Source organism: Astyanax mexicanus, chromosome 11 (genome assembly GCF_023375975.1).
Source record: "Astyanax mexicanus isolate ESR-SI-001 chromosome 11, AstMex3_surface, whole genome shotgun sequence".
Taxonomy (NCBI): domain Eukaryota; kingdom Metazoa; phylum Chordata; class Actinopteri; order Characiformes; family Acestrorhamphidae; genus Astyanax; species Astyanax mexicanus.
In genome coordinates, this window is record NC_064418.1 from 19813426 (window position 1) to 19839538 (window position 26113).

Genomic DNA, 26113 nt, shown 5'->3' on the forward strand with positions numbered 1-26113 from the left:
TAGAACATATTTGTATTTTTCTGTTGCAATCATCAAAACAATGTTATTTTGGCAAAACTTTACAATAAGGGTCACAAAAAAACAGTACTTAGGACAGTAAACAACATTTTTATGTGGTTCAGTAATATCTCAATTAATTATGAGTTGACACTACATAAGACATTGTTAAACATTAAAGGTTAATGCCTTAAAGTCTTGTAAATAATAATGAACTGATGTTTTTGTTTACAAAATATTTAATTGTCTTATCTAGTGTTAATTAATAATTAGTTAAGATCCTCTGTAGTAACCAGTGTCAATTAAACCCAAAAGTTTTCAATATATACCTATATGACACAGTTAAAATAACACTGTGTTAAAATCAGAACACAAACCACAATTCAATAAATTGTTATTTGCAAAAAAACAAACAAAAAAAAAAAACACCACATATGCAAAATAATAACAACAAAGTGTCTGTTATAGATAATCCTAACATTTCTACTGATAGAGATGGGACAATCAGGTTAAGTTCAGTTACCACCTTCATTAATAAGATACGGACTCAACTGTACTCTACCAAATGATTGAGCTGTAGTTCAAGGGTTAAAGAGGCTGAGGAGAAAATAGTGTATTTTCTCTAAAACGATTGTAGAAATCAACACAGAATAAGACAGACTCGCTACTATAATGAATATTTATTTGTACTGCAACGGGTCACACAAATTGAACACACATAATGTAAAATGACTTTTTAAAATATAAACACATATATAATGTATTTCCCCCTACACATTTCTTTAGTTTTTGCTTTTTTGTTATACTGCTATTTTTCCAGATGATAAAACAAACTTTAATATCAGACAAAGATAACCTGAGTGAATAGAAAAAAGGCATTTAAATTTTATTTATTAAAGGAAAAAATAAATATTCTAACCAATCAAGCCCCATGTGAAAAAGTGTTTGCCCCTAAACCTAATAACTTGGTTGGGCACATTGACGGCAACAAGTGCAATCAAGCTTTACTCATAATTGGCAATGATTCTTTCATATCTCTGTGGAGGAAAGTTTTGCCCATTTTTTTTTTTTTTTTTTGCAGAATTGTTTTAAATCAGACATATAGAGGGTTTTCGAGCATGAACAGCCTGTTTAAGATCATGTCCCATCATCTTAATCAGACTTTGACTAGGCCACTCCAAAACCATCATTTAGTTTTTTAAGCCATTTAGAGGTAGAATTGTTTGTGTGTTTTGGATCTTTGTCCTGCTGCAGACCCCAATTACTCCCAAATGCTCTTAAAGCATTCTTTTTCTGGCATGCATACTGCGATCTAAATAACTCTATTTTAGTTTCATCAGTCCACAGCACCTTATTCCAATTGTGCTTTAGCTTTAGCATACTTCAAGCGTTTGTAGCATGTGCACAGAAAAGGCTTTTTCTACATTTCTCTCCCATACAGCCTCTCCGTGTGTAAAGTGTGCTGAATAGCTGAACGATCACAGTGACTCCATCTGCAGCAAGATGATGTTGTAGGTGTTTGCAGCTGCTCTGTGGTTCAACTATGACTGTTTTCAACATCCTTTTCCTCTGATTTTTCTTGACCTGCTACTTCAGGCCTTAACTAGAACTAGTATGTGGTCTCACAGAGAAAACTAACAGCTGAAATCTCTGAAATAGCTTTTAGTATGCTTTCCCTAAACCCTTTTAGGGAAAGCAAGATTTCCCTAAAATCTTTTTTTCAGGTCATTTGAGAGTTGTGTTTTGAGGCTCCCATGTTGCCACTCTCCAGAGAAGATGCAAAGAGAAGAAAAACTTGCAATTGGCTCCTTAACCCTTTCTCATAATTGGATTAATCTGTGTATTTATGTAGTTCAAAGGTAAATGAGCTTGCCAAATAAATTCCAATGTGTTCCAATAAATAGTGCTAAAGATATTCAAATCAATAAAACGACAAGGGTGACCAAATGTATGTATCTGCCTAATTTTGTTTATTTCACTTCTCAAATATCATCTGCTATATGATATATTTAACTGAAATTGCAGATCCAAACAACCAATGATTTATAAAAGAAAATCATGAAAATTATCAGGGAAGACCAAACTTTTTCATACCTCTGTAAGAGATTGCTTGATTCTACAGGTCTGGCAGTAATCAGGCCTGGTTGTAGTAGTGAAATTGAACTCAGCTTTCCTGAGTGTGATTAATCACAGTCAAACACTTTTTTAAACAGATTTGTTTGGATATTAGATTGGTTTGGATATTTTTCCCCTTATTTTTATATTTACTTAGGTATTATTTGTTTGATATTAAAGTTTGTTTGATAATCTTAAAAAAAAAAAAACGTAAGACTTTCACACCACTGTATATATATGGTAATTTTCGCACTGTAATTTTTTACTGACAATTTTACACCCAGAATTTCCATCTGGGATCATCTATAATCGACAATGAGCCTTTTAATCCGGTGCGCCTTATGTATGAATTTTACCAGTCAGGTTGTAATGAGCAGATAGCACCCTGGGTTACTGGAACACTCAGGGTTTCTCAGTTGTAGTGCTGTCAGGTGGCATTTACTAGCGCTAAGCGATGCTAACCGCAGCTAGCACTACTGCGAACCTTATAATGTCTTTAAATACGGTGCACCTTATATTCCGTAAAATACACTATACAAAAATAAAACAGAAACCCCAGTAAAATAAAATCATCAAAGTCCACCACAACTCCACAAGACACTTTAAACCTAAGAATTAACAAATGTTCACTTGGTCACTTCACCATCTGCTGAATTCAACAATTAGCAGATGTCTGGGTTTGCGTTAATTGAACTGATTTAACTGTATAAAGTTACACTTAGTTATAGTTAAAAACATCTTAAAATCATTCTGAACAATTATTTATGGCATTCTTGAAATACACACTGACACACTGATCCTTAAGAAATGTATTAAGAAATGTAGCTTTCGTTAATTACAACAAACTTTTATTAATTGCATCAACAGCGGCCACAGTAAAAGCTCCCGTTAACCACCTACTGCAGGTTTAACCGACAAATCAACCTGAATTTCTGTAATTAGCTAAGAAATCGCCACAAGATGAAGGCCTGAATTACAAGAGTTTACACACAAAATCCCTTTATTACAGGTCAGTACAAAAAAAAGCCATTATTCAAATGTTTGGAATCACCGCTACATTCATTTATGTCCTTAAATGTTTTAAAACTGATTTAACTATAATAAACAATATTTTTAGTTGTAATATTTAAAGTAGGACATTTTAAGAAGAGACATTTTATAAGAACAAGAATTCAATAATGACAAAAACTGCACCCCATGTTTAGACCCCAGCCTGACCCAAGTACCTAAACCATCTGTGTTTCCCTAATGATAATGCAGTAATTTGGGTTACTATGCTTTCAGTTAATACTTCGATAAATGTACTTTTGTTTCAGGAGCGTATTATATGAGGAAACATTCTGGAATATTGTATTTTAGCTTATTTTAGCTTTTTAAAACATTCACCTCCAACAGTGTTCAGTAATAGTGTTCAGTACTAGCAGTACTTTAAAAGGATGGGTGACTCAGGAGCAGCACAGTGGTAAAACAAAAGGACTGGATGTGAAAATCCCTAATTCCAAACTTTTAAACAATAGTATAGGTTTACACAAAGCATCTCATGTTTTTTGGGTATATGCAAAGCAGAAAGTCTCTAGGTTACCTTTCTTATTTACTTTAACAGAATAAAACGGATTCATTTTTATGTGTATTCTGTATGGACAGGCAAAGTTACAATTACTGTTTTTAAATGTCTTTAGATCAGGGCATAATGTGTTTTAAGATCTTTTAGCTGTTTAATTGGTGTCAGACAGGTTCTATTTAAGTGATTTCTTGATTCTACAGGTCTGGCAGTAATCAGGCCTGGTTGTAGTGAAATTGAACAAAAAGTGGGATTAATCACATTTACAGTGGTGTGAAAAAGGGTTTGCCTGATTTCCTGATTTTTTGCATGTTTTTCACATTTAAATGTTTCGGAACATCAAACCAATTTAAATATTAGTCAAAGACAGCAAAACACAGACCATCACACACTACCACCACCATGTTGGTATAATGATCTTTTTCTGGAATGCAGTGTTTCTTTTACGCCAGAACACACACCTTCCAAAGAGTTCAACTTTTGTCTCATCGGTCCACAGAATGTTTTCCTAAAAGTCTTGGGGATCAGATGTGTTCTGGAAAAGTTTAAAGACGAGCTTTAATGTTCTTTTTGCTCAGCAGTGGTTTTAATTTAGGAACTTTGCCATGTACGCCATTTTTACTCAGTCTCTTTCTGATGGTGGATTCATGAACCTTAACTGAGGCAGGGGAGGCCTGCAGTTCTTTGGATGCTGTTGTGGGTCTTTTGTGACCTCTTGGATGAATTTTCGGCAGCCGGCCACTCCTGGGAAGAAGGTTCACCACTGTTGTGGACAATGGCTCTCACTGTGGTTCGCTGCAATTCCAAAGCTTTGGAAATGGCTTTATAACCCTTTCCAGATTGATAGATCTCAATTACCTTCTTTATCAATTGTTCCTGAATTTCTTTGGATCTCGGCTTGATGCGTAGCTTTTAAGGATTTTTGGTGGACTTCACTTTGTCAGGCAGGTTTAAGTGATGTCTTGACTGAGAACAGGTGTGGCTATAATCAGGCCTGGTGTGGCTAGATATAGTGTACTCAGGTGTCACAAACACACACTTCAATCACTTTTTCACACAGGGCCATGTAGGTTTGGATTTTTTCTGCCCTAATAATAAACACCTTTATTTAAAAATAGCATTTTGTGTGTACCTGTGTTGTCTTTGACTAATATTTAAATTGGTTTGATGTTCCAAAACATTTAAATGTGACAAACATAAAAAAATCAGGAAATCAGGAAGGGGGCAAACACTTTTTCACAACACTGTAATTTTTGGGGGAGGGGGGACCTTTAAAACTAGGCCTTACCAGTGGAGTGTATACATTGGAGATCAAAATTAGTGAACAAAACAGAATTTCCTAAATGTCAAGATCTATTTAATCTGATGTCAATGATTATCGTAACAGGAGTAAAACTGCAATATTTTAAGCTATTTCAAAAATTGTTTATATTCTAAAGCATAACATAAAAAAACTTGAATGTGATAACCGAAAAAATAGAGAACACTTTCATATACCTGCAAGTTATTAGTGTTAATCTGGCCCCTGATGCTAATTTACTTAGTTATAAGAAAAACCCTATTTAACTGTCAGACCTAACTTTATAGTTTTTACCGACTTTGCAAAACTGGTGACTTAAATCCTTTGGCAGCAGGTTGTCCAGATGAAGGCCAAAGGGGTGACCCTATCAGCCATAGCAAGATAAGTTGGTCATTCCAAGTCTGTGATTTCCAGAACATTGCGTTTTACAACACCACTCACTCATTTCCCCCAAGAAGGCTGGTCGCCCACAAACGACAAATGCAAAAGAGGACAGGATAATACAGAGAATCTCCATGGGTAATCGTTTCAACGCTGCAGATAAAATCGCTTGCCAGTTCAGCACTGAACAGGGTAAGGGTCTGTTCATACAGTATCTCGACGTTAAAGAGCATTTGTACTGAAAGCCCACTTTGCAGTGACCAAACCTCTCATTAGCAGAAGGAATCAAAAGGCTAGACTCATCTCAGCATGCTGTGTGGACAGAGGAGAAGAGTCCAGAGTTCATTTTAGTGATGAAAGCAAGTTTCATTTATTTGGGTCTGATGGAAACCATTATGTCCGTCAACAAACTTGGTAAAGGCTAACCCCAAAGTATATAAAGAAGTCAGTGAAAGATAGAGTAAATGTTATGATTTGGGAAATGTTTTGCTGAAACTCTCATACAGCAACAGTCATGTGAAAAAATTGAAATAGTCAGCTCTTCATTAAAAAAATGTTCACATAATAATGTGCAATCTATTTATTTAATTGCAATTAACATTGTTTTACTCATGAAACAAAAGTTATGAACAAAAATGCATATTATAATGGAAGAAAAAGTTAGGACACCCCACCCTCTAATAACTAGTGTTGCCCTCTTTGGCTGAAATAACACCAGTGAGATGCTTCTTGTAGTCACTTACCAATCTCTGACATTGAGCTGAAGAAAAATTGCCTCACTCCTCAATGCAGAAATATTTCAGCTTTGACATGTTTAAGGGAATTCTTGCATGTACAGCTTTTTTTAAATCACTCCACAGCATTTCAACTGAACTGAGATTTTGGACTTTGACTTTTGACCATTCCAGGACTCTCCACTTCTTAGTTTTTAGCCAGTCCTTGGTGGATTTACTGGTATGTTTTGGGTCATTGTCATGTTGCAGGGTCCAGTTCCGCTTTAGCTTTAATTTTTTTTACAGATGGTCTCACAGGTTCCTCCAGCACCCTCTGATACACAGCAGAATTTATATGATTGAGAGCTGCCAGGTCCTGCTGCAGCAAAGCATTCCCAAACCAGAACACTTCCACCTCCAAGCTTCACAGTTGGTATAGGTTTCTTTTTTTTGGAATGCTGTTTGGTTTACGCCAAACATGTATTCTGTTCTGGTGTCCAAATATTTAGGCTCATCTGTCCAAAAAACATTACTCCAGAAGTTCTGGTCTTTGTCTGCATTCTCTCTGGGAAGCTTCAGTCTGGCCTTAATGTTTTTTTTAGAAAACAATGGTTTCCTCCTTGCACACCTCCTATGAAAATTAAACTTGTTTAGTCTCTTTCTGATAGTTAAGTCATGCACGTTCACATTGACAGTAGCAAGAACCTGCTGTAGGTCCTGTGATGAAATTTTTTAATTTTCGTGACTTCTTTTAGCATTTTGCATTCTGCTCTGGGGTGAACTTGCTTGGAAGGTCAGACCTGGGCGTGGTCACAGTTGTTTTGCATGTCCTCCACTTGTAAACAATTTTCCCGATGCTGGAATGGCTGACGTCAAACTCTTTTGAGATCTTCTTTTGATATCCTTCCCAGGCTCATACGCAGCCACAATCTTCTTTCTGAGGGCATCAGTCAGCACTTTGGATCTCACCATGGTGCTCACTCTTACTTCAACTGTCAGGGACACACCAAACTAAATTTCTGAGGTTTAAATAGGGCAAGCCTCATTCAAAATGCTGGGTAACGATGTTCTGATCATGTGCACCTGATGTGATACACCTGTGTGTGATCTTAACTATTTTAAGTGGGTCAATATATAGTGGGGTCCTAATTTATTACTCACCAGAAATTGCATTCTTATTAATTTCCATACAGAAAGTTGTAAAAAGGCTTTCCTTACTTTTTAATTGTTTACTTATATTACTTGGATATTAAATATCCACATGTCCAAATATGTTAAGAAATATACAGGCTTTCATAGAGTGTTCTAATTTTTTCACATGACTGTACATAGTAAAGTGAATGCAATAATAAAGTATATTTTAAAAAGTAAAGTGAATGCAAGTGTGCATCAGAACCTCCTTTAACAACACAAGGTTGCTTTCTTGCATCCATCACTTAATTAGCCAACAATGTTCATGCAGGAAAATGCCTCTCTGAAAAGGTGGGTAAAACAGTTCCTTAAAACTAAAAACATTAAAACAATGAAATCGCCAGTCCTAAAAACGCAATGGAAAATCCTTGGTAATAAAATGATGGCCAAGAAACCCACAACCCCCACAGAACTGTGGAAGAGACTGGAAGAAGAGTGGACCAAAATCACACCAGAGCACTGTAAGAGTGATGTCTTGTGGCCGCAGATGTGCTGAATTAATTCAGTAATTCAAAGGCCTTTACACTTCCTACTGATTGGTGACTGTTCTGTAATTATGATCATGACCATTTAAAAAAAAAAAAAAAAAAAAAAAAAAAAACATTTTATTGATATACTTTAGTTAATTTGTAAAACACTGATGGCATGGTATATCATTGACAAAAAAAATCTTACAAATGTTAATCAATGCAGAAAAAAAGTGTTTTAATTTTGATCTCCAATATACAGTGCTGACCCCTGCAAATCTGTCAGATAATACTCAATTTCTTCCAGAAAAGGATTGCAATCACAAATGCTTTGCTGTTAATATCTTCATTTATTTTGCTTGCAATTAAAAAAAAACACAAAAGAGAATGAAAAAAAAACGTCTCCAGTGCTTTCTCTCAAACCATTTTCTAGTGCTTTTTGAAGTGTGTTTTGGGTCATTGTCCTGCTGGAAGACCCATGACCTCACACTGCTTTCTCACACTGGGCCCTACATTATGCTGCAAAATTTGTTGGTAGTCTTCAGACTTCACAATGCCATGCATACTGTTGGGAAGTAACGGAATACATGTAACGGCGTTACGTAATCAGATTACAAATTATGAGTAACTGTAATCCGTTACAGTCACTGCTTCAGTAAGTGGTAATCAGATTACAGTTACTCTGCTAAAATAAATGGATTACATTGCGGTACTTTCCTATTTTTGGTCTTCCAATCCAACACTGACAAAACGCAATCACATTCACATAAATCACGACATCAGAATATTCTATGATTCACAACCTCCTGGCCAGAATATTGGTGAGGCGTCACTCACGTCAGACACCCTCACCTGTTTATCAGACAGTGCTAGTCCGCGCAATGGAGCCTGACCCAAATGTTTGAGTTGGTTGGTTCGAGTGGTCTTTTCTGAAGTGATAAAATTAAATACAGCAACAGAATAGCACGAAGCGTCAGTCAGCTGTGATGGAGGGTAAAAAGAGGCCAGGCGGAGCCGAAAAGGCCAGACTAAAATAAAGAAAGAAGATGGAAGAAGAAGCTGCCAAATGTGCAAAATTAACAAACTTGTTAGCCGCAGCCGGTAAACAGAGATTTGGAAATAATCTTGAATTGTCAGCTATTGGGCAACATTTGCTATGTGATTTAGCGTAGTTTCTTTTGTAGAGCCCAAAAAACATCATTAACCTCTTAACACGCCCTGGCCCGCCGACGGGCAAGAAATATTTCAAAGTTAATATCTTGCTGTGTTTATGAATAATTATGTACACCCAATATGCCATTTTAAAGCCTAGAATCTCTGCTTTTCAGTATCTAGCCTATTTAGCTGTATGTCCTCTCAGGAAATAAACATTTCGGGCGAAATATGCCTTGTTTATTAGAATTAAGATTCATAATTTTGAATCTGGTAAAGTTTTATATTCTGTCTTTAAGCTACTGCTTTGAGGATTCACTATTTCGTTTTGATCTTTTAGAATTCGTTAGATTATATTTCTTTTAGCATTTTGAGCTTAGTTTAGTTGGTTATTTTCCTATTTTATATCTATTTTTCTGTTTTTATTAAATATTGTTATTAGCTTGTTAGCATACATAACGGCTCCCTGGTCTTTTAAATGAATGTTGATTTATTCATTTAATAGCTGTATCTAATTATTTTAAGCCAGACATACACTCTCTGATTTTTTAAATCGGGTGCTGAGAGCTCATCCGCATGTTTGAATGGTTTGTCCTGTACGAAAACGCACCTGATTTATATGCTGACACTGTAGTCTGACTGGCAGGCTGAGAGACTGAACGTCACGCAGCACGTCACTTTCCTCGGCTGGTCGGGCTCCAGGAAATAGTCTGTGATGTCAGATGTTTAATACTATTTTAATTTTATATAAAGCTATGGCATGATAATCACCATATAGCTAAGTAACCAAGTCTTATTGTTAACGAAACGTCTCCTTAACTAAAACTAATTAAAACGGTAAATAAAAGAAAAACTAAAACGAACTGAAATAAGATTGAATACCCTTATTTTTGTGTTTGTTAATGTATTTATAATTGATTTATATTAATGTGGTATATCATGATATATATCGTTATGGTGAAAAAAAAAATAAAAAAAGATTTTTCCTATATCGCCCAGCACTACTTCTGAGTAATATTAATTCATAAAATTTTAATTTTTTACCTTTTAAATCTTTATCTGATTTAAATTTGAATAGAACATCTTTAAGTAAAGGGTGTTCTGTTAACCAACATATACTTGTACGTATATGCAATAAAAAGGCATTGTAAGATCTAGCTGCTGTTTTATTTATTCAAATTCCTGCTCCATGGAAAAAATGGGCTGGATTTTGGCATGAAACTCCTGGGCTAAAAAAGGAGCCCACTCCAAAGTAATCAGATTACGTTACTCACTTGAAGTAACGTAACTGATTACGTTACAAATTACATTTTGAGTGATGTAATCAGTAATCTGTAAGGGATTAAATTTTAAAAGTAACCTTCCCAACACTGGCCATGCATATGGTCAAGCAGTTTAGTGCCTGAGGCAGCAAAGCAACCCCAAAACATCAGGGCAAACTCCAGCCTGGCTTTTTTATGTCTCTGGGTCAGAAGTGGGGTCTTCCTGGGTATCCTACCATAGAGTCTCTTTTCATTCAGACGCCGACAGACACTGTTGTACCCTCAGACTGCAGGGCAGATTGAACTTGTTTGGATGTTAGTCGAGGTACTTTATCCACCATCCGCACAATGACACAGGAACATTCAGGTCTTTGGAGATGGACTTGTAGCCTTGAGATTGCCCATGCTTCCTCACAATTTTGCTTCTTAAGTCCTCAGACAGTTTTTTGGTCTTCTTTCTTTTCTCCATGCTCAATGTGGTACACACAAGGACACAGGACAGAGGTTAAGTCAGCTTTAATCCATTTTAACTGGCTGCAAGTGTGATTTAGTTATTGCCACCACCTGTTATGTGCAACAGGTAAGTAACAGGTGCTGTTAATTACACAAATTAGAGAAGCATCACATGAATTTTCAATACTTTTGTCCACCCCCCTTTTTTATGTTTGGTGTGGAATTATATCCAATTTGGCTTTTTGACAATTCTTTTTGTAGTTTTCCATTGAAGACAAATTAAATGAACATTTTAATATAAAAGCATTTGTAATTGCAATCATTTTCTGGGAGAAATGGAGCATTATCTGACAGAATTGCAGGTGTGTGTGTGTGTGTGTGATATTAAGATTGTTTTATTCAACAAATTACTGACATTTCATCCAAATTACAAATTAATATAGTCATTTGGGGCATTTTTTGCAGAAAATAAGAGAACAGAAAAAAACAGTGCATCTCATAAGCAGATTGACTGACAACTTATTCAAATGACAGTCAGCAACTGCAGGATGACATCAAGTGACCTACAAAAAGAACGGCAAATGGCAGCTGAGGTAATGTGCACAAAAATAACAGCTTCTGAATGCAGGGGTCAAGTTATATAAAGCTAGAAAAAGCCTTTCATTAATGAGAAGCAAAGGAGAGCCAGGCTGAAGTTTGCAAGAGACTATAAGGTTACATGATTTAAGCTTATTTAAGCTGATCATGGAAGAAAACTTGCCAATGTTTCCCAATTCTGAGGATGTGGAACCACTATATCAAGACATTGTCATGGCCAGCACAATCTCCAGATCTGAAACCCATTGAAAACCTCTAGAATGTGATAAAGAGAAAGATGGATAGTCGCAAGCAATCAAATAAAGCTGAACGGTATGAATTTTTGCACTGTGTAAGACTGATGGAGACATATGAATGTTGTAATTAAAAATCAGGAACAAATATTGTTTTTTTTCTTAAACATTATTACTGTTGTTTCTAAATTAATATGATCTGTTTTTCTTTGCATTCTTTGAGGTCTGAAAGCTCTGCATCTTTTTAAATTATTTGAACCGATTCTCATTTTCTGCAAATAAATGCTCTTTTAAAAATAAATAATTTTTTTTTTTGGATAAAATGTTTACAGTAACTTATATAATAGAACAATGAAATACTGGTGTTTACTTAGTTTAATTAGAAGTACTTTATCCTCTTTAGTAATGCTGAAGAGCTTTGAAGTTGCTTTTGTATCGTAGAGAATTGTCTTGTATTGATATATTAAGTATCACAGAATCACAGTATTGTGACATTGTTGTGGGCAATATCGTCATAATAACACAGCGTGAGACGCCATTCCTATACATACATATATATTATATACAGTTGTTCTCAAACTTCTTTAGCCCCAACTGCAGTAAAGTGTTTAAGCAAGTTCAACATTTATTTTTTTTATCCTTTTCACAATCAGATCAAATAAGGACTACTAGAACAGATACATGCAACTTAAATTACAACAATAGTTTTTCTAATATTCCAACAATTTTCCTTTTTGCGATTCTCATTAATAAAATAGTTTAAGCCCTTAAACCACTTTTAAGAACAGGAGTTTCAATTGTATTGTTAAACAGACCTCAAAAGCACCTGTAGGTGTGAACAGAAAAGTAACAAGCAGCAATTTAAAATGAATTAGAAACTCGAAAGGTGGAAGCTTATACAGAAAAGAAAACCTTGCCTAATGTGAAGCATGGTGGTGGGTCAGTCATGTTCTGGAGCTGTTTCTCTTTTTTTTTTTTAGGCACAGGGAATCTCCTGCTGATCGCTGCAAAATCTTGTGTCAAGCTATGTTTTACATCTTAAGGACATTTTTACTGCCGAAGGAAGTTGTATTAAGTAGTTGTTAAATAATTTTGTCAATGAGGAAATCACAAAAGACATTTGTTGGAATATAAAAAAAATATATTGTTGTAATTTAAGTTGCATTTGTCTATTATACTATACTATATATTATAAAAATAAATGTTAAACTGGTTAAAAGAATGCAGTGGGGTTGAATAAGTTTGAACACAAATATATATATATATGTATGTACAGTGCGTGAAAATATATTTGCCACCTTACAGATTTATTTTTATTTTGCATTTTTGTCATACTTACATTTTTCAGATTATCAAACAAACTATAATATTACACAAATATTACCTGGGTAAATGTAATTACTTTTTACATGATGATTTTATTTATTAAGGAAAATAAACTGAAATGGCTGTTGCAAACACCCAAATATTTAGAACTAAAAATGATTAAGATTAATAGGGGTGTCCAAATTTTTCATATGACATTATATATATATATATGTGTGTCATATATATCTGCAGATATTTAAGTATATCTTTTTATGGGACAACACGACAAAATGACACTAGTCTGTGTGCCACTTATTTAACAGTGTAAATGTATTCAAACGTCTAAACCACTGGCAAAAAAAGTGAGTACACCTCTAAGAGACTACACTCCTAAATGTCCAAATTAAGCAGTGCTTGTCATTTTCCATCCAAAATGTCATGTCTCTCGTAACTAGGTCTCAGGTGAGCATCGGGAGCAGGTGTGTTAAATTTTTCAATTTTGTAGTACAGCTCTCACACTCTCTCATACTGGTCACTGAAAGTTCCAACATGGCACCTCATTGAAAAGAACTCCCTGAGGATCTTAAAAGACGAATTGTTGCACTACATAAAGATGACGAAGGCTGCAAGAAAATTGCCAACAGCCTGAAACTGAGCTGCAGCACAGTGGCCAAGATCATCCAGCATTTTAAAAAAGCAGAGTCCACTCAGAACTGACCTCGTGTTGGTCGTCCAAAGAAGCTGAATACACGTACTAAGCGTTACGTCCAAATGCTGCCTTTGAAAGATAGGCACAAGAGTATTGCTGCTGAGATTGAAGAGGTAGGGGGGTCAGCCTGTTAGTGCTCAGACCATACACTGCACACTACATCAAATTGGTAGCCTCTTCTAAAGTCAGTACACAAGAAAGCCCGCAAACCGTTTGCTAAAGACATGTTAACAAAGAACATGGATTACTGCAACCACGTCTTATGGTCTGATGAGAGCAAAATTAATTTTAAACATGTGTGGCGGCAAACAGGTGAGGAGTACATAGATAAGTGTGTTCTGCCTACAGTAAAGCATGCTGGCGGAAATGCCATGGTCTGGGGCTGCATGAGTGCAGCAGGTGTTGGGGAGTTACCTTCATTGAGGCACACATGAAGCAGAGCATGATCCCCTCTCTCTGGAAACTGGGTTACAGAGCAGTGTTCCAGTATGATAATGATCCCTAACACCCCTCTAAGACAACCACTGCTTTATTGAAGAGCCTCAGGGTAAGGGTGATGGACTGACCAAGGATGTCTCCAGATCTAAACCCAATAGAACATCTTTGGAGCATCCTCTAGTGGAAGGTCTCGAGTATCCGCCAGCTCCATGATGTCGTCATGGAAAAGCATTCCAGTGGTAACCTGTGAAGCTCTGGTAAACTCCATGCCCAAGAGAGTTAAAGCAGTTCTGGAAAATAACGGTGGCCACACAAAATAATGACACTTCCGGAACTTTCCCTAAGGAGTGTACTCACTTTTGTTGCCGGTGGTTTAGACATTACTGGCTGTATTTGAGTTAATTTGAGGGAAGAATACATTTACACTGTTATATAAGCTGCACACAGATTACTTTTCATTGTGTAAAAGTGTCATTTTGTCAGTGTTGTCCCAAGAAAAGATATACTTAAATATCTGCAGAAATGTGAGGGGTGTATTCACTTCTGTGATACACTGTATTAACATATTAAATACTAACTTCAACCCTGCAGGCACACACATAGCTACACAGTGTAGCTCAGCCCTTTTACCCACGATCCTCTAGTTCTGTAAGGCAGCTAACACTGACCTGCCTGACCCACAACCAGCTAAATCAGATTAAAAAAAAAAATGTAAATACAGTCTCTCGCCTTAATAAAAAACAGCACATCACAGTGTACACCAATAAAAAACTTTAAAACCATTAAGCATCCCTGAAAAACAAGGAATCTCTACAACCTTTACCAAAAAACCCAAACTGATGTGTGCACCAGCTCACAAAGAGTTAAAGCGAGGCTGCACTGCACAAACACACACAAACACTCGTTATCCAACACTCATAACAACACATGCACAAACAGTTAAAATTAATGTAACTGTTTACGCACACAGTAAACACAATTCACAATTCAGGCAATGCCCCTGCGGGTTCTTCATTGTAGGAGTGTGTAGAATATGACCCCAATAATAGGAACTACATAGAAATTAGTAGAAAAGGCATTCAGAACACTGAGGCAAAAATATGCACCAAATATCTGCCAACCAAAATTATTTGGCCAAAAATGCCAAAAAAGGCACTTTTGTTGTTCAGCCAAATAAATGTTAATTATTAAAAAAAATTTTTTGGTATAGGGTAAGTTGTTTTGAAATGTTTGAAGTTTTTTAAGCAGTGTGGTGGCAGACAGTGCTGTATACAATGCAGCAGAAATACTGAAGTGCAAACAAGCATTTTTAACTCTACACTCGAATGAAACTAAATAAAACCATCATTTATCACATTCGCCACCAGTTCGCTTAGTTTGCTACTTCAGTTTTACAGCTAAAATATATAAGCCATTCAGGGCCAGGATAATATCATTAGCTGAGCTAACTTAGCTTCAGTCTAACTTTTCTCTCAGCAAAATTCACTCCATTGTGATATCAGTTTATCAATTTGTGCTGCAGTATTTTCATAAGAGTAGCACTGCTGAGGTAAATATATTGTGCTTTGTTGGTTTATTGTCAGGGATCTTAAGAATCAGTATCCAGTCAAATGTTTAATTTTGTTCTGTTTTGGCCAAAATTTCCTTCCAGTGCATTTCTAGCAAAACTGCCCTTGAGTGCTGGTCCGATTCAGAAGCTACTGAACAGAAGACATACAGTGTTTAAAAGTCTTTAAAACTGTTGCGCATCCTGATGTGATTCTAAAGGACTTATGAGAGAAAAAACTTGACAATGTTTTGCACGCAAAATTGTTTTTTGCAAAAAAGTGCTCAGTGTGCCCAAACAGTTTAGAATAAATCATTAGAAGTCTAGGATGACCATGACTTTACACTGTGTATCTAAAGGCTGCAATTTGCATTTTACAGCATCATACAGATGCCCTACAGACACTCAAATCATTTACCAGTGGTAAAAAGAGTATAAGATTTTTACTTTTAGTGCACTTGAACGTTTTTTATGTTTATATATATGTTTAAAAGCATGAATAAAGCAACCTCTCTCTCTCTCTCTCTCTCTCAAAAAAAAAGATGGGTCAGATCAGTCGCTGACAGTCATGTGTGTTTACTATGCATTACATTACCAAAGCGTCATGTTTAAGGTATTGTTACTGTGACCTGCTTTGGAACAATTATTATTTGTTAACAGAACAGATCGATACAAACTGACTGCAACATGTCTGAATACTCTTCCTGCTGCCTCGAGCTTAATAATGTTACTCAGATATTACAGAAATTATCTTATTTACAGCACAAGTGTTTACACCTGGCTTTAAAACCCACAGACATTTCATGATGGGCGCAGGACCAACACAACACAGTAAAGGCAAGCTGTCTGTAATCAAGGTAATTACTGCTTAGCAAAAAGCTATCAGTTGTGTTGCATTTCAACATAAGCTGGCTATTAAAAAAAAAAAAAAACAGCACAACACATATTAATCTACCATAATAAATTAAAGCAAACACAAACTGCCTCGACCACAGAATACCTTAAGCATGGTGCTTAACACAAAATAAAACTTCTTATTTACATGACCAGTGCGAGAAAAGTATGAATATGCTCCGATTCTGCAATACAGGAAAGGCAAATCTGTCTGCATTGAGCCAGGGTGGCTAAAGGTTACCATTCAGTTAATTTTGCCTGGTTCACACTACTCACTTTTGAGAGGACATGCCATTGTGCCTTTCACACTACATGCCTGGGTTCCGTGTAATGAGAATAGTCAACACAGGGACACAAATTGCACCATTTTTCACTATGGGAAATCGCACACTTGTGCCGCTGCTTTCCAAAGCCACAAGAAAACATTAGCTATAAATGCATGTGTGAACCAGCAATGCCATGCGGAAGATTGGTTGGACACAAGGCTCTCTCTCTCTGAGATCCCATTGGCTGTAGGTAGTTGCTGCTCTTGAGTCACAGTTGCAGACTGGTGTACATAATAAACCTGCTTGATATTTGCCAGGTGTCTGTGACTCGCTCAGTGATGGGCGAGGCGAGGGTATTTCAGCAGTTAACACTACACAAGCAAGTGCAGAGTGATCACAGTTTACCTCTGATTAGAGGTTTTTGTCAGCAAATATAAAACCGTGCTAAAACCACGTAGTGTGTACAAGGCATCAGAAGCTCATCTGGACTGGGCTGCACCAGGTCGTGCATGTTTCTGTTAAGTTGAACATAAACAAAGATCTGAATATCTAAATGAAGAATCATTGCTGTAAATAGACTAATGAACTGCTGCCAGTGGGGTGAATGTGTTGTACTGATACAGGCATTTAACCAAAAAACTACAGACCAGAAATAGATCAGAAACAAGTTAAATTACTGACATCAGAGATCTGCCCTCCCCCCATTAATAAATAAGAGATGCTCAGGTACTTCTGAATGTATTACCCTGTTCAGAAGCTGGTGGCAGCATGTCAGTCAGGCCGCGAGGTTGAGGACAGTGGAATCATTGTGAGCTGCTAAGAACACAAGGTAGCTCACGCTAAGGCTGTTTCGGTCTAATCCAGGCCAAGAGTCGAAACTCAGCCCGGACTACATTTACAGGTGCAATGACTACCTGGTGGCCCTGGGAGAGGGTCAAAGGTAACATGAAGTGGCCAGCAGGGTCAGAGCAGCAGACAGGAAGTGGGTGACCCGATAGAGGTGCAGAGGAGAAAAGGTCATCATGGTGATTGACAGAGGGAGCAGGAGGTGGAAGGTCAGTCCCAGCATCAGCTTACTGAAGAGAAAAAAAAAGAGAGATAAACTCATTCAAAACACAATTGACACTCCCAGCACAACCATTCTCTACTGAAAATTCTTATTTTCAATTTTCTCATTAATGTAGGCGTAAGCAGCATTCAGCCAGACTCCTATACAGAATCATGTTTACTCATTAAGATTTAATACTAATGCTAACTTTTCTGGGTGATTCGATCACAAATACATCATCCTAGAGACAGGGCTGTTTACAGCTTGTTAGCTTGTTATTGTGTTGTGCTCAGCTAACACATGCGGGCAGAGGAAGGTGTAGTATCGCAGTTACTCCATGAGGTGGTGACGTGGATAACAGTATGTACCAAGACACTTATAATAACAATAATAATGTGATCATATGCACCTCTGATCTCCTTTAAATGTGATCGTGGTTTGAGTAAAGGGACTACTACGCTTCTCGAGATGCACTGTATTCCTTTTACAACTGTTTACACTTTTACTGCATACCCAGGACGCATAATAATACCAATTACGGAACCCCGCTCATGCAGCTTTGCCATCAAGCTGCCGGCACTCCAAAATTGGCCCTGCTTCCTCGGGGTGGGTAGATGGCGCTCTCTCCCCACATCACTCCTGAGGTGATTTCTGCAGCACAGGGCGTCTGTGAGCTGATGTATCGGAACCAAGCCACTGCGCTTTCCTCCGAACGTGCTGGCTGCTTGGCAATGCTGCATCAGCAGCAGCTCGAAAAGAAGCGGTGGCTGGCTTCACCTGTATCAAAGGGAGGCATGTGCTAGTCTTCACCTTCCTGGTGTGTTGGGGCATTACTAATGATGGGGGAGTCCGAGTGAGTGGGTTGGGTAATTGGCTGTGCTAAATTGGGGAGAAAATGGGAAAAAAATGTAATTAAATAAATAAATAAATAAAAATAATACCAGGTATGAATCTGGTCTAGGTGGAATTGTTTGATGCATTTTTAGATTGAAAAATAATTAGAAAACAGCAGTGTTGTTATGGATACCCAGAATCTACATATACTTATGCACATGAATGCCATGGCCTTTATTTTTTTTCTTTTAACTGTGCCTTTTCTGGGACAGAATGACTGCGTACACCTTTAAAAGAAAGAAAAAAATCTCCTAATGTCCAGTTCTCATTAGCTTCTCTGTACACACATACAAGTGTTGGACAGTATCTACCAGGACAGAGCAAAACTTTGTTTAGTCAGGAATGTCTGCTGCAGCCATTTTTTACCATTGACATTTTAACATCCCTTAAACACTCTAACAAACATTAGACCCAAACCTTCCCACTCAGCAGGGGGGGGGAATTGGACTGAATGTCCAGGAACCACCAAGGCACAGGCCTTTATAGTCAGATGAGAAAGTGAAACCATCAACACAATAACTGTTAACTAACTGTTAAGGCTGGGGCTGATTATCTGCCAGGAGAACATATACACTTCACAGTGTACAATTCGGCCAGAAGCAGCTTACTGATGCTTACTGATGGTAAACAATGTTTTGTCATGATTCAATATGCTTTTGGACATTTGAAGGTCTCATTTCATGGTTTTTTAAATTCATTTTAAAATGTCTATTTGCGGTCTCTATTATGAATGAATGCCATGTAAACAACTTTTATGTAAAATGTTTTGGCTCTTGCTTATTAATTTTTTATACATGCAAACATATCACCACTAATTGGCTAACAGCATAAAGAACACCTACCTGCCTTCTGTCCAAAGTCAATTTTACATCTAAAACTCAAAGAACAAAATGTTTTCAGAGATACAGCCTTAGTTGAACATGTAGCACTGAGTGCTAGGTAAAGTTAACCCTTAAACTTTGCTTAACATCAGACTCTCAGCGTCGTTCAGCGTCAAACAGCCCTGTGCCCGCCACGGCCGTGTGGATCCCCCTCCCCACGGCATTGATAATGTTTCTTTAAGCTGAACTAACTACTAAACTCTTTTCAGACTTTGTGATTCGGTGCTTGGGCAGTTTCAAAATGTCAAACGGTTTCATATGCAGCATGCATATACAACTTAAAGAGACCTATAGTATTTCAGAAAGAATAAGAAAAAGTGGATTTTAGCGGAAGGGGACCTTTAACCAAATATTAGGTGTGCTGTGTGCATAGATATGACCCTGTGTGAAGCTCAAAAAATGGCTTCATCACACAAACAGCAGTAAAGGCAGAATACAGTTTATTATCACTTCTACCTACAGTTGCAGGAAAACGTATATGAACTCTTTGGGATTACTTGGATTTCTGCATAGATTGGTCATTAAATGTGTTCTCATCTTCATCTAAGTCACAACAATAGACAAACACAGTCTGCTTTAACTAATACCACTCAAAAAAAAGCTAATTGGAGCCAGGATGTGATGAGATTGGATGTGATGGTTAAAGATGCCCTGTTCTATAAAAAATAGTTTTGAATTTGCTCTTTTTAAGGAGCATTGCTTGATGTGAATCATGCCTCGCACAAAAGAGCTCTCAAAAGACCTATGTTCAAGAATTGTTGACTTGAAGCAGGAAAAGGTTACAAAAGTATCTCTAAAAGCCTTGATGTTCATGTGTCCACGGTAAGACAGACGGTCTACAAATGGAGAAAGTTCAGCACTGTTCCTACTCTTCCTAGGTGTGGTCGTCCTGTAAAGATGACTGCAAGAGCACAGCGCAGAATGATCAATGAGGTGAGGAAGAAACTTAGAGTGTCAGCTAGAGACTTACAGAAATCTCTGGCACATGCTAACATTTTTGTTAACAAATCTACAATAAACAAAACATTAAACAATAATGGAATTCACAGGAGGACAGCATGGAGAAAGCCTCTGCTGTCCAAAAAAAAAACATTGCTGCATGTCTGAAGTTTGGAACCTGAATGTTACACAGCACTGCTGGCTAAATATACTGTGGACAGATGAAACCAAAATTGAGTTGTTGGGAAGGAACACACAACACTATGTGTGGAGAAAAAAAGCACCGCACACCATCATCAAAACCTCATCCCAACTGTGAAATATGGTGGAGGGGGCATCATGGTTCAGGGCCTGGACGGACTGCTGTCATCAACGGAAAAATAAAGTTAACCAAGACATTTTGCAATGTGAAAAGGAAGTGTGAAGAGGAATGATCCATAATTCCTCCTGATCATTGTGCAGGTCTAATCTGTAACTACAGGAAATGTTTGGTTGAGGTTTTTAACCATGAAAACATATCATTTGTTGTGTGGTGTTAGTTTAAGCAGACTGTGTTTGTCTATTACTGTGACCTAGATGAATATCACATTTAATGACTAATTTATGCAGAAATCCAAGTAATCCCAAAGGGTTCTCATACTTTTTTCTGCAACTGTATTTGTATCTATTAGCCATAGTCCTGTGTATATATGGTCACTAGTGCACTGCTACACTCAGACTGCAGGTAAACGTGGCCAAAATTTGAAGTTTCCTTAATATTTGACACAGATTAATTCTTTGTGTGAGAGTGTAAAAAGGACAAGAAAAAAACAAGTCTGATTTAATGCCACAGGCTTAGGAAAGACAGAGCACATGTGATGTGTTCAGAATGATGACATACACACAGATTTGAGCTAATTTTACCTGAAGTGTGAATGTGGTCAGATATATACACAGTGGTGTAAGATATGCGTCTCACCTGTGGCTCAGAGTGAGGGTGGTACAGTTGATGAGCAGCACAGAGGCAATGATTAGAGGCACTGTGTGCGGCCACCAGGGGTCAGGAACAAGATGAACTGAATATCTAAAACACAAAGATCAGTCCTAATATAGCAATGACCCACAGATCTGCACAAGAGAGTACAGCATATCAGCAAGAAGAGTGTCATCAGATTATGCTGGTGGAATCTGGAATAGCAAACTACCTATAGGTTTTAAAGACAAGAAGCAAACAGTACATTTTTTGGATTTCCACCTGTTGTATTACCAGTTTTAAATAAAGAGGAACACTAAAACCCGCAAAGTTTTAGGGCCAGAACTGGAATATATTTCTTAAAAACTCCATTGTTTTACCATCTATGGTAAACAACCTGCAAACAAAATTTTTTTTTATTTTATTTTATTATTAAGATAAAAAAAAACAATCATTCCAAAATGTAACCTTAATCTAAACAGAGAAGCAAACTTACCAATAAACTCAAATGCCACAAAATAACAACTCATTCTAAAGCAAAGCTAGACCAAGTTGTACTAAATAAAGTTTGTTCTTTACCTGAGGTTGCGGCTCCAGTATATGAGGGAGGGTGCACTGAGCATCAAGGGTAGTGTGAGCAGTGTGGACACACTCAGGTGCAGCTGCAGGTCATCTCTGACATCATGCAGTGCTGCCTCCGACAGAAAGGGAGAGCCATTACTTTCTTTAGGCTTATTCTGGGCCTCCGCACTGCTGTAGCCGTTCTCTGTGTTCTGCTGGGTTTTCTGTGGAACCTGGTCAGAACCAAACAGGGTCAGAGAAGTTCCACTGATCATCAGTAGAAGCACAGCAGAAACTGGGAAATACTGAGATATGAAGCTAATATAATAAATCCGTTCTAAGTACCACTCTGTGATATCTGCAGGACACATCCTGAGAATTACAGCCATACTCTCTGTGCAAAACATGACAAACTATCTGTATTTTATAATGTGGGACAATTCTGATTAAAACGTGATGCACAGAAAAAACAATCGATAAAAAAAAGAGGGGGGGGGGATTTAGTGGAAAAAAATGGACAACATTTAGACATTAAATAAATAACCTCTTGGGAGCTCTTGGAAACTTGTTAATTAATCCATCCCTGCTTTGACTTGAGATGGACCGGACAGATACATGAAAAAAAGTAAATGAAGCTCAGCAATAAAGAAGCACAGAGTTTACGGCTTGCAAGCACCACCTGGTGGTGAGTAGCTAAAGATAACCTAGCAGGAAGAAGAAATCAGGAAGTCCTTTTATTTCCTTGTGCCTTACGAAATGAGCTTCTGCAGAGCAATGCTCTCCATTTTCAAAGCTCAAAAATTTCATCTGCAAGTTTTGCACTGCTAAAAATTATATTTATGCGTTTTTGTGAATATCTGCTTTGTTTCTGATAACAGGCATTTTATTGTCAGCTAAATACAAATGTGATAAATATATTTTACAGTGTTCCTCTAGTACTTATTGGTTTGTAATGTGTATTTCGTTTTGCAGTTTTACAAGAAAACTACACATACAAATTTCTCTTCTTCTTACAGTTTATGTGACACCATGTAACTAACTGAGCATGCTCCTGATTGCCATAGTTTTGGTTCGAGCTGTAACAGGGCTTTTCCACAGGACCAGAAGTTTATGAGTTTGGTTATGAGTTTGATCCTAGCCTCTAACAGCTTTGGATTTTTCTACAGATCACAATACTTTTATTTTTATTAACTAATCGCTGTTATGTGCCAATTAGTCCTACTGAGGTTGAGCTTAGTTCACATAAACGTCTAAAGATTGCTACCCTGGATTATGAAACTTTGATTTTTTTTTTTAGCTACATGATTCTGTGGAAGGCAACCAATGCTGAGTCCAATTGAGTTTAAACTTTGCCTGCTGCATTTGTGACCCATTTCATAAGGGAATCATTAAGGACAACTCAATAGTTTAAAAAAGATGGCTGCAGTTTATTGGGGAAAAAAAAAAATATATATATATATAGCAAATGGCACCTATTCGGTGGAACTGCCCATGTATAGCTGAATCTATAACAGTTTTTTTTATTTTTGCAATATTTGACAAAATTCGCTAATAATGCATGTAAATATTGCAAAGAAGGTGCTGGTTCCTTTGTATTATCTCGCAATAAACTGCCTGAAAAAATGCTATTTTGCCATGGTTGCTAAGTGGCAACTCTGTCAATGTGGAACTTCTCTAATGTTAGTACATCAACGTTTATCTAAACTGTTCCAGATTTCTGAGAAGTGCTTGGATCTAGACAATTGCTGCTTGCAGCTATTATTATTATTATTATTATTATTATCATTATTATTATTTCCAGCAAATAATTATTTCTCTTATTAAATAATCTTCACATTTTTAAATTAATCAACTGTTTAGACTCAACCTTACTGGAAACCTTAACATATAGGGGTGTTTTAACTGGTTTAGTTGACAGCAGGGTTCAGGTGTTTGAGCAGCGAAGAATTAAAGGCCAGTGGGAAGGGTGGATTTAGGCAGAGGAAAATCATGAAGCACTCACCAGGTTTAGCATGTGACTCAGAGACATCTCAGTCATCTGTAATCTTAAAACCTATACAATAATACACAATTCTGCAAATTAATAATAATAAATATTTATGTTGACCAAGCAGGACTTTTTTGTGATCCGTTTCTAATACTAGTAGACACACTTACCCGGTACAGGTGGAACAGATAACTGGCTGTTATTGATAAAGCACCACAGGTGACTCCACCAAGCACTACCAGACTGATGATAAGGAGAAACTGTGCAGGTGGGCTGAAAGTGGCACAATGTCGAGACACAGAGGGCCTACAAGAAAATTACGAAAAAAGTGTCAACTACATACATATCAATACATGGTATCTGCAGGCATGGAAAAATTACATTTTAAGAGATTTTAATATCCCCTCAGACTTAATTAATACTACTTCCACAGTAGCAAAAAGCATTTATTAAGTTTACAGATTTTACAACACACTTAATTCCTGTTTTCCTGTTTGTACACTGATAGTCCAGAGAAAACGCCTAAAGTACTGACTATGCTAGCTAAAAGCAACAAACATACCTAAAATGGCGCCTCTTGAAGCCAAACATAAAGCTCTTGGTTCCACTTATTTTCGACTGTGACTAAATGAGTAAGCCAACTTGAATTAAAATTTGCCAATTCTAAAAATGTACTGTAGGAAAATAAAACCATATGTACATAAGGAAATGTAATAATTTGATCGCCTTTTAATTTTGTAAGTTTACATGTCTATAATTTTTTTGCAATATATATTTCAATATCAACAAAAAAATCTAATAAAAGTTCTAAATTCATTTGTATTTGATTAGGTAAATTAAGTATTTGACCAAGTATTAGTACTTGGTGGAGAAACCCTTGCTGGTAAACACAGAGGTCAGTAATTTGTACTAGGTCACCAGGTTCTTCTTAAGCCACTCTTTTGTTGCCTTGGCCATACAGGTACTTCTAAAAAAATTAGCATATTGTGATAAAGTTCATTATTTTCTGTAATGTACTGATAAGCATTAGACTTTCATATATTTTAGATTCATTACACACAACTGAAATACTTCAAGCCTTTTATTGTTTTAATATTGATGATTTTGGCAAAAAAGTAAAGAAAAATCTTTAAAAATTAGCATATTTCATCCGACCAATGAAAGAAAAGTGTTTTTAATACAAAAATAATTATGTTCAGTTACGCACTCAATACTTGGTCGGGAATCCTTTTGCAGAAATGACTGCTTCAGTGCGGTGTGGCATGGAGGCAATCAGCCTGAGGCACTGCTGAGGTGTTATGGGAGCCCAGGATGCTCCGATAGCGGCCTTAAGCTCATCCAGAGTGTTTGGTCTTGCGTCTCTTAACTTTCTCTTCACAATATCCCATAGATTCTCTATGGGGTTCAGGTCAGGAGAGTTGGCAGGCCAATTGAGCACAGTAATAACATGGTCAGTAAATTTACCAGTGGTTTTGGTACTTTATGCAGGTGCCAGGTCGTGCTGAAAAATGAAATCTTCATTTCCATAAAGCTTTTCAGCAGATGGAAGCATGAAGTGCTCCAAAATCTGATAAAACACAGTGGACTAACACCAGCAGCTGACATGGCACCCAGACCATCCCTGACTGTGGGTACTTGACACTGGACTTCAGACATTTTGGCATTTCCTTCTCCCCAGTGTTCCTCCAGACTCTGGCACCTTGATTTCCGAATTACATGCAAAAATTGAGCATCAGTCCAGTCCTTCTTCTCTGTAGCCCAGGTCAGGAGCTTCTGCTGCTGTTTCTGGTTCAAAAGTGGCTTGACCTGGGGAATGCGGCATCTGTAGCCCATTTCCTGCACACGCCTGTGCACGGTGGCTCTGGATGTTTCTACTCCAGACTCAGTCCACTGCTTCCGCAGGTGCCCCAAGGTCTGGAATCGGCCCTTCTCCACAATCTTCCTCTGGGTCTGGTCACTAACTTAATTCGTTGATTTGGATGATTGGTGATGATATGGTTAATAGCTCGTTTAGAAAACCTTTTCATGAATGCTAATTTTGTGAGATAGGAATTTTGAGTTTTCATGAGCTGTATGCCAAAATAATCAGTATTAAAACAATAAAAGACCTAAAATATTTCAGTTGGTGTGCAATTATTAATATAAAAAATATGAAAGTTTAACTTTTTATCATTTCATTATGGAAAAGAATGAACTTTATCACAATATGCAATTTTTTTTTAGAAGGACCAGTATGTCTTTGGTCATTGACAGGAGGCTGTTCTTGGA

At 37.1% G+C, this 26113-nt stretch overlaps 1 protein-coding gene across 2 annotated transcripts in view; it reads right to left on the bottom strand.

The window, feature by feature from the left end:
- Nucleotides 1-662: 662 nt before the first annotated feature.
- pgap1 (post-GPI attachment to proteins inositol deacylase 1) overlaps nt 663-26113 on the bottom strand; it is a 98556-nt gene continuing 73105 nt past the window's right edge. The window contains exons 22-26 of one of the 2 annotated variants that reach the window (XM_022663431.2): nt 24016-24151; nt 23861-23911; nt 21877-22091; nt 21304-21408; nt 663-17659 (exon numbers count right to left, since the gene is read on the bottom strand). In XM_022663431.2, coding sequence (XP_022519152.1) covers nt 17518-17659; nt 21304-21408; nt 21877-22091; nt 23861-23911; nt 24016-24151 — 649 coding nt within the window. In that variant the 3' untranslated portion in view covers nt 663-17517. The other variant, XM_049485166.1, reaches the window with a different exon arrangement.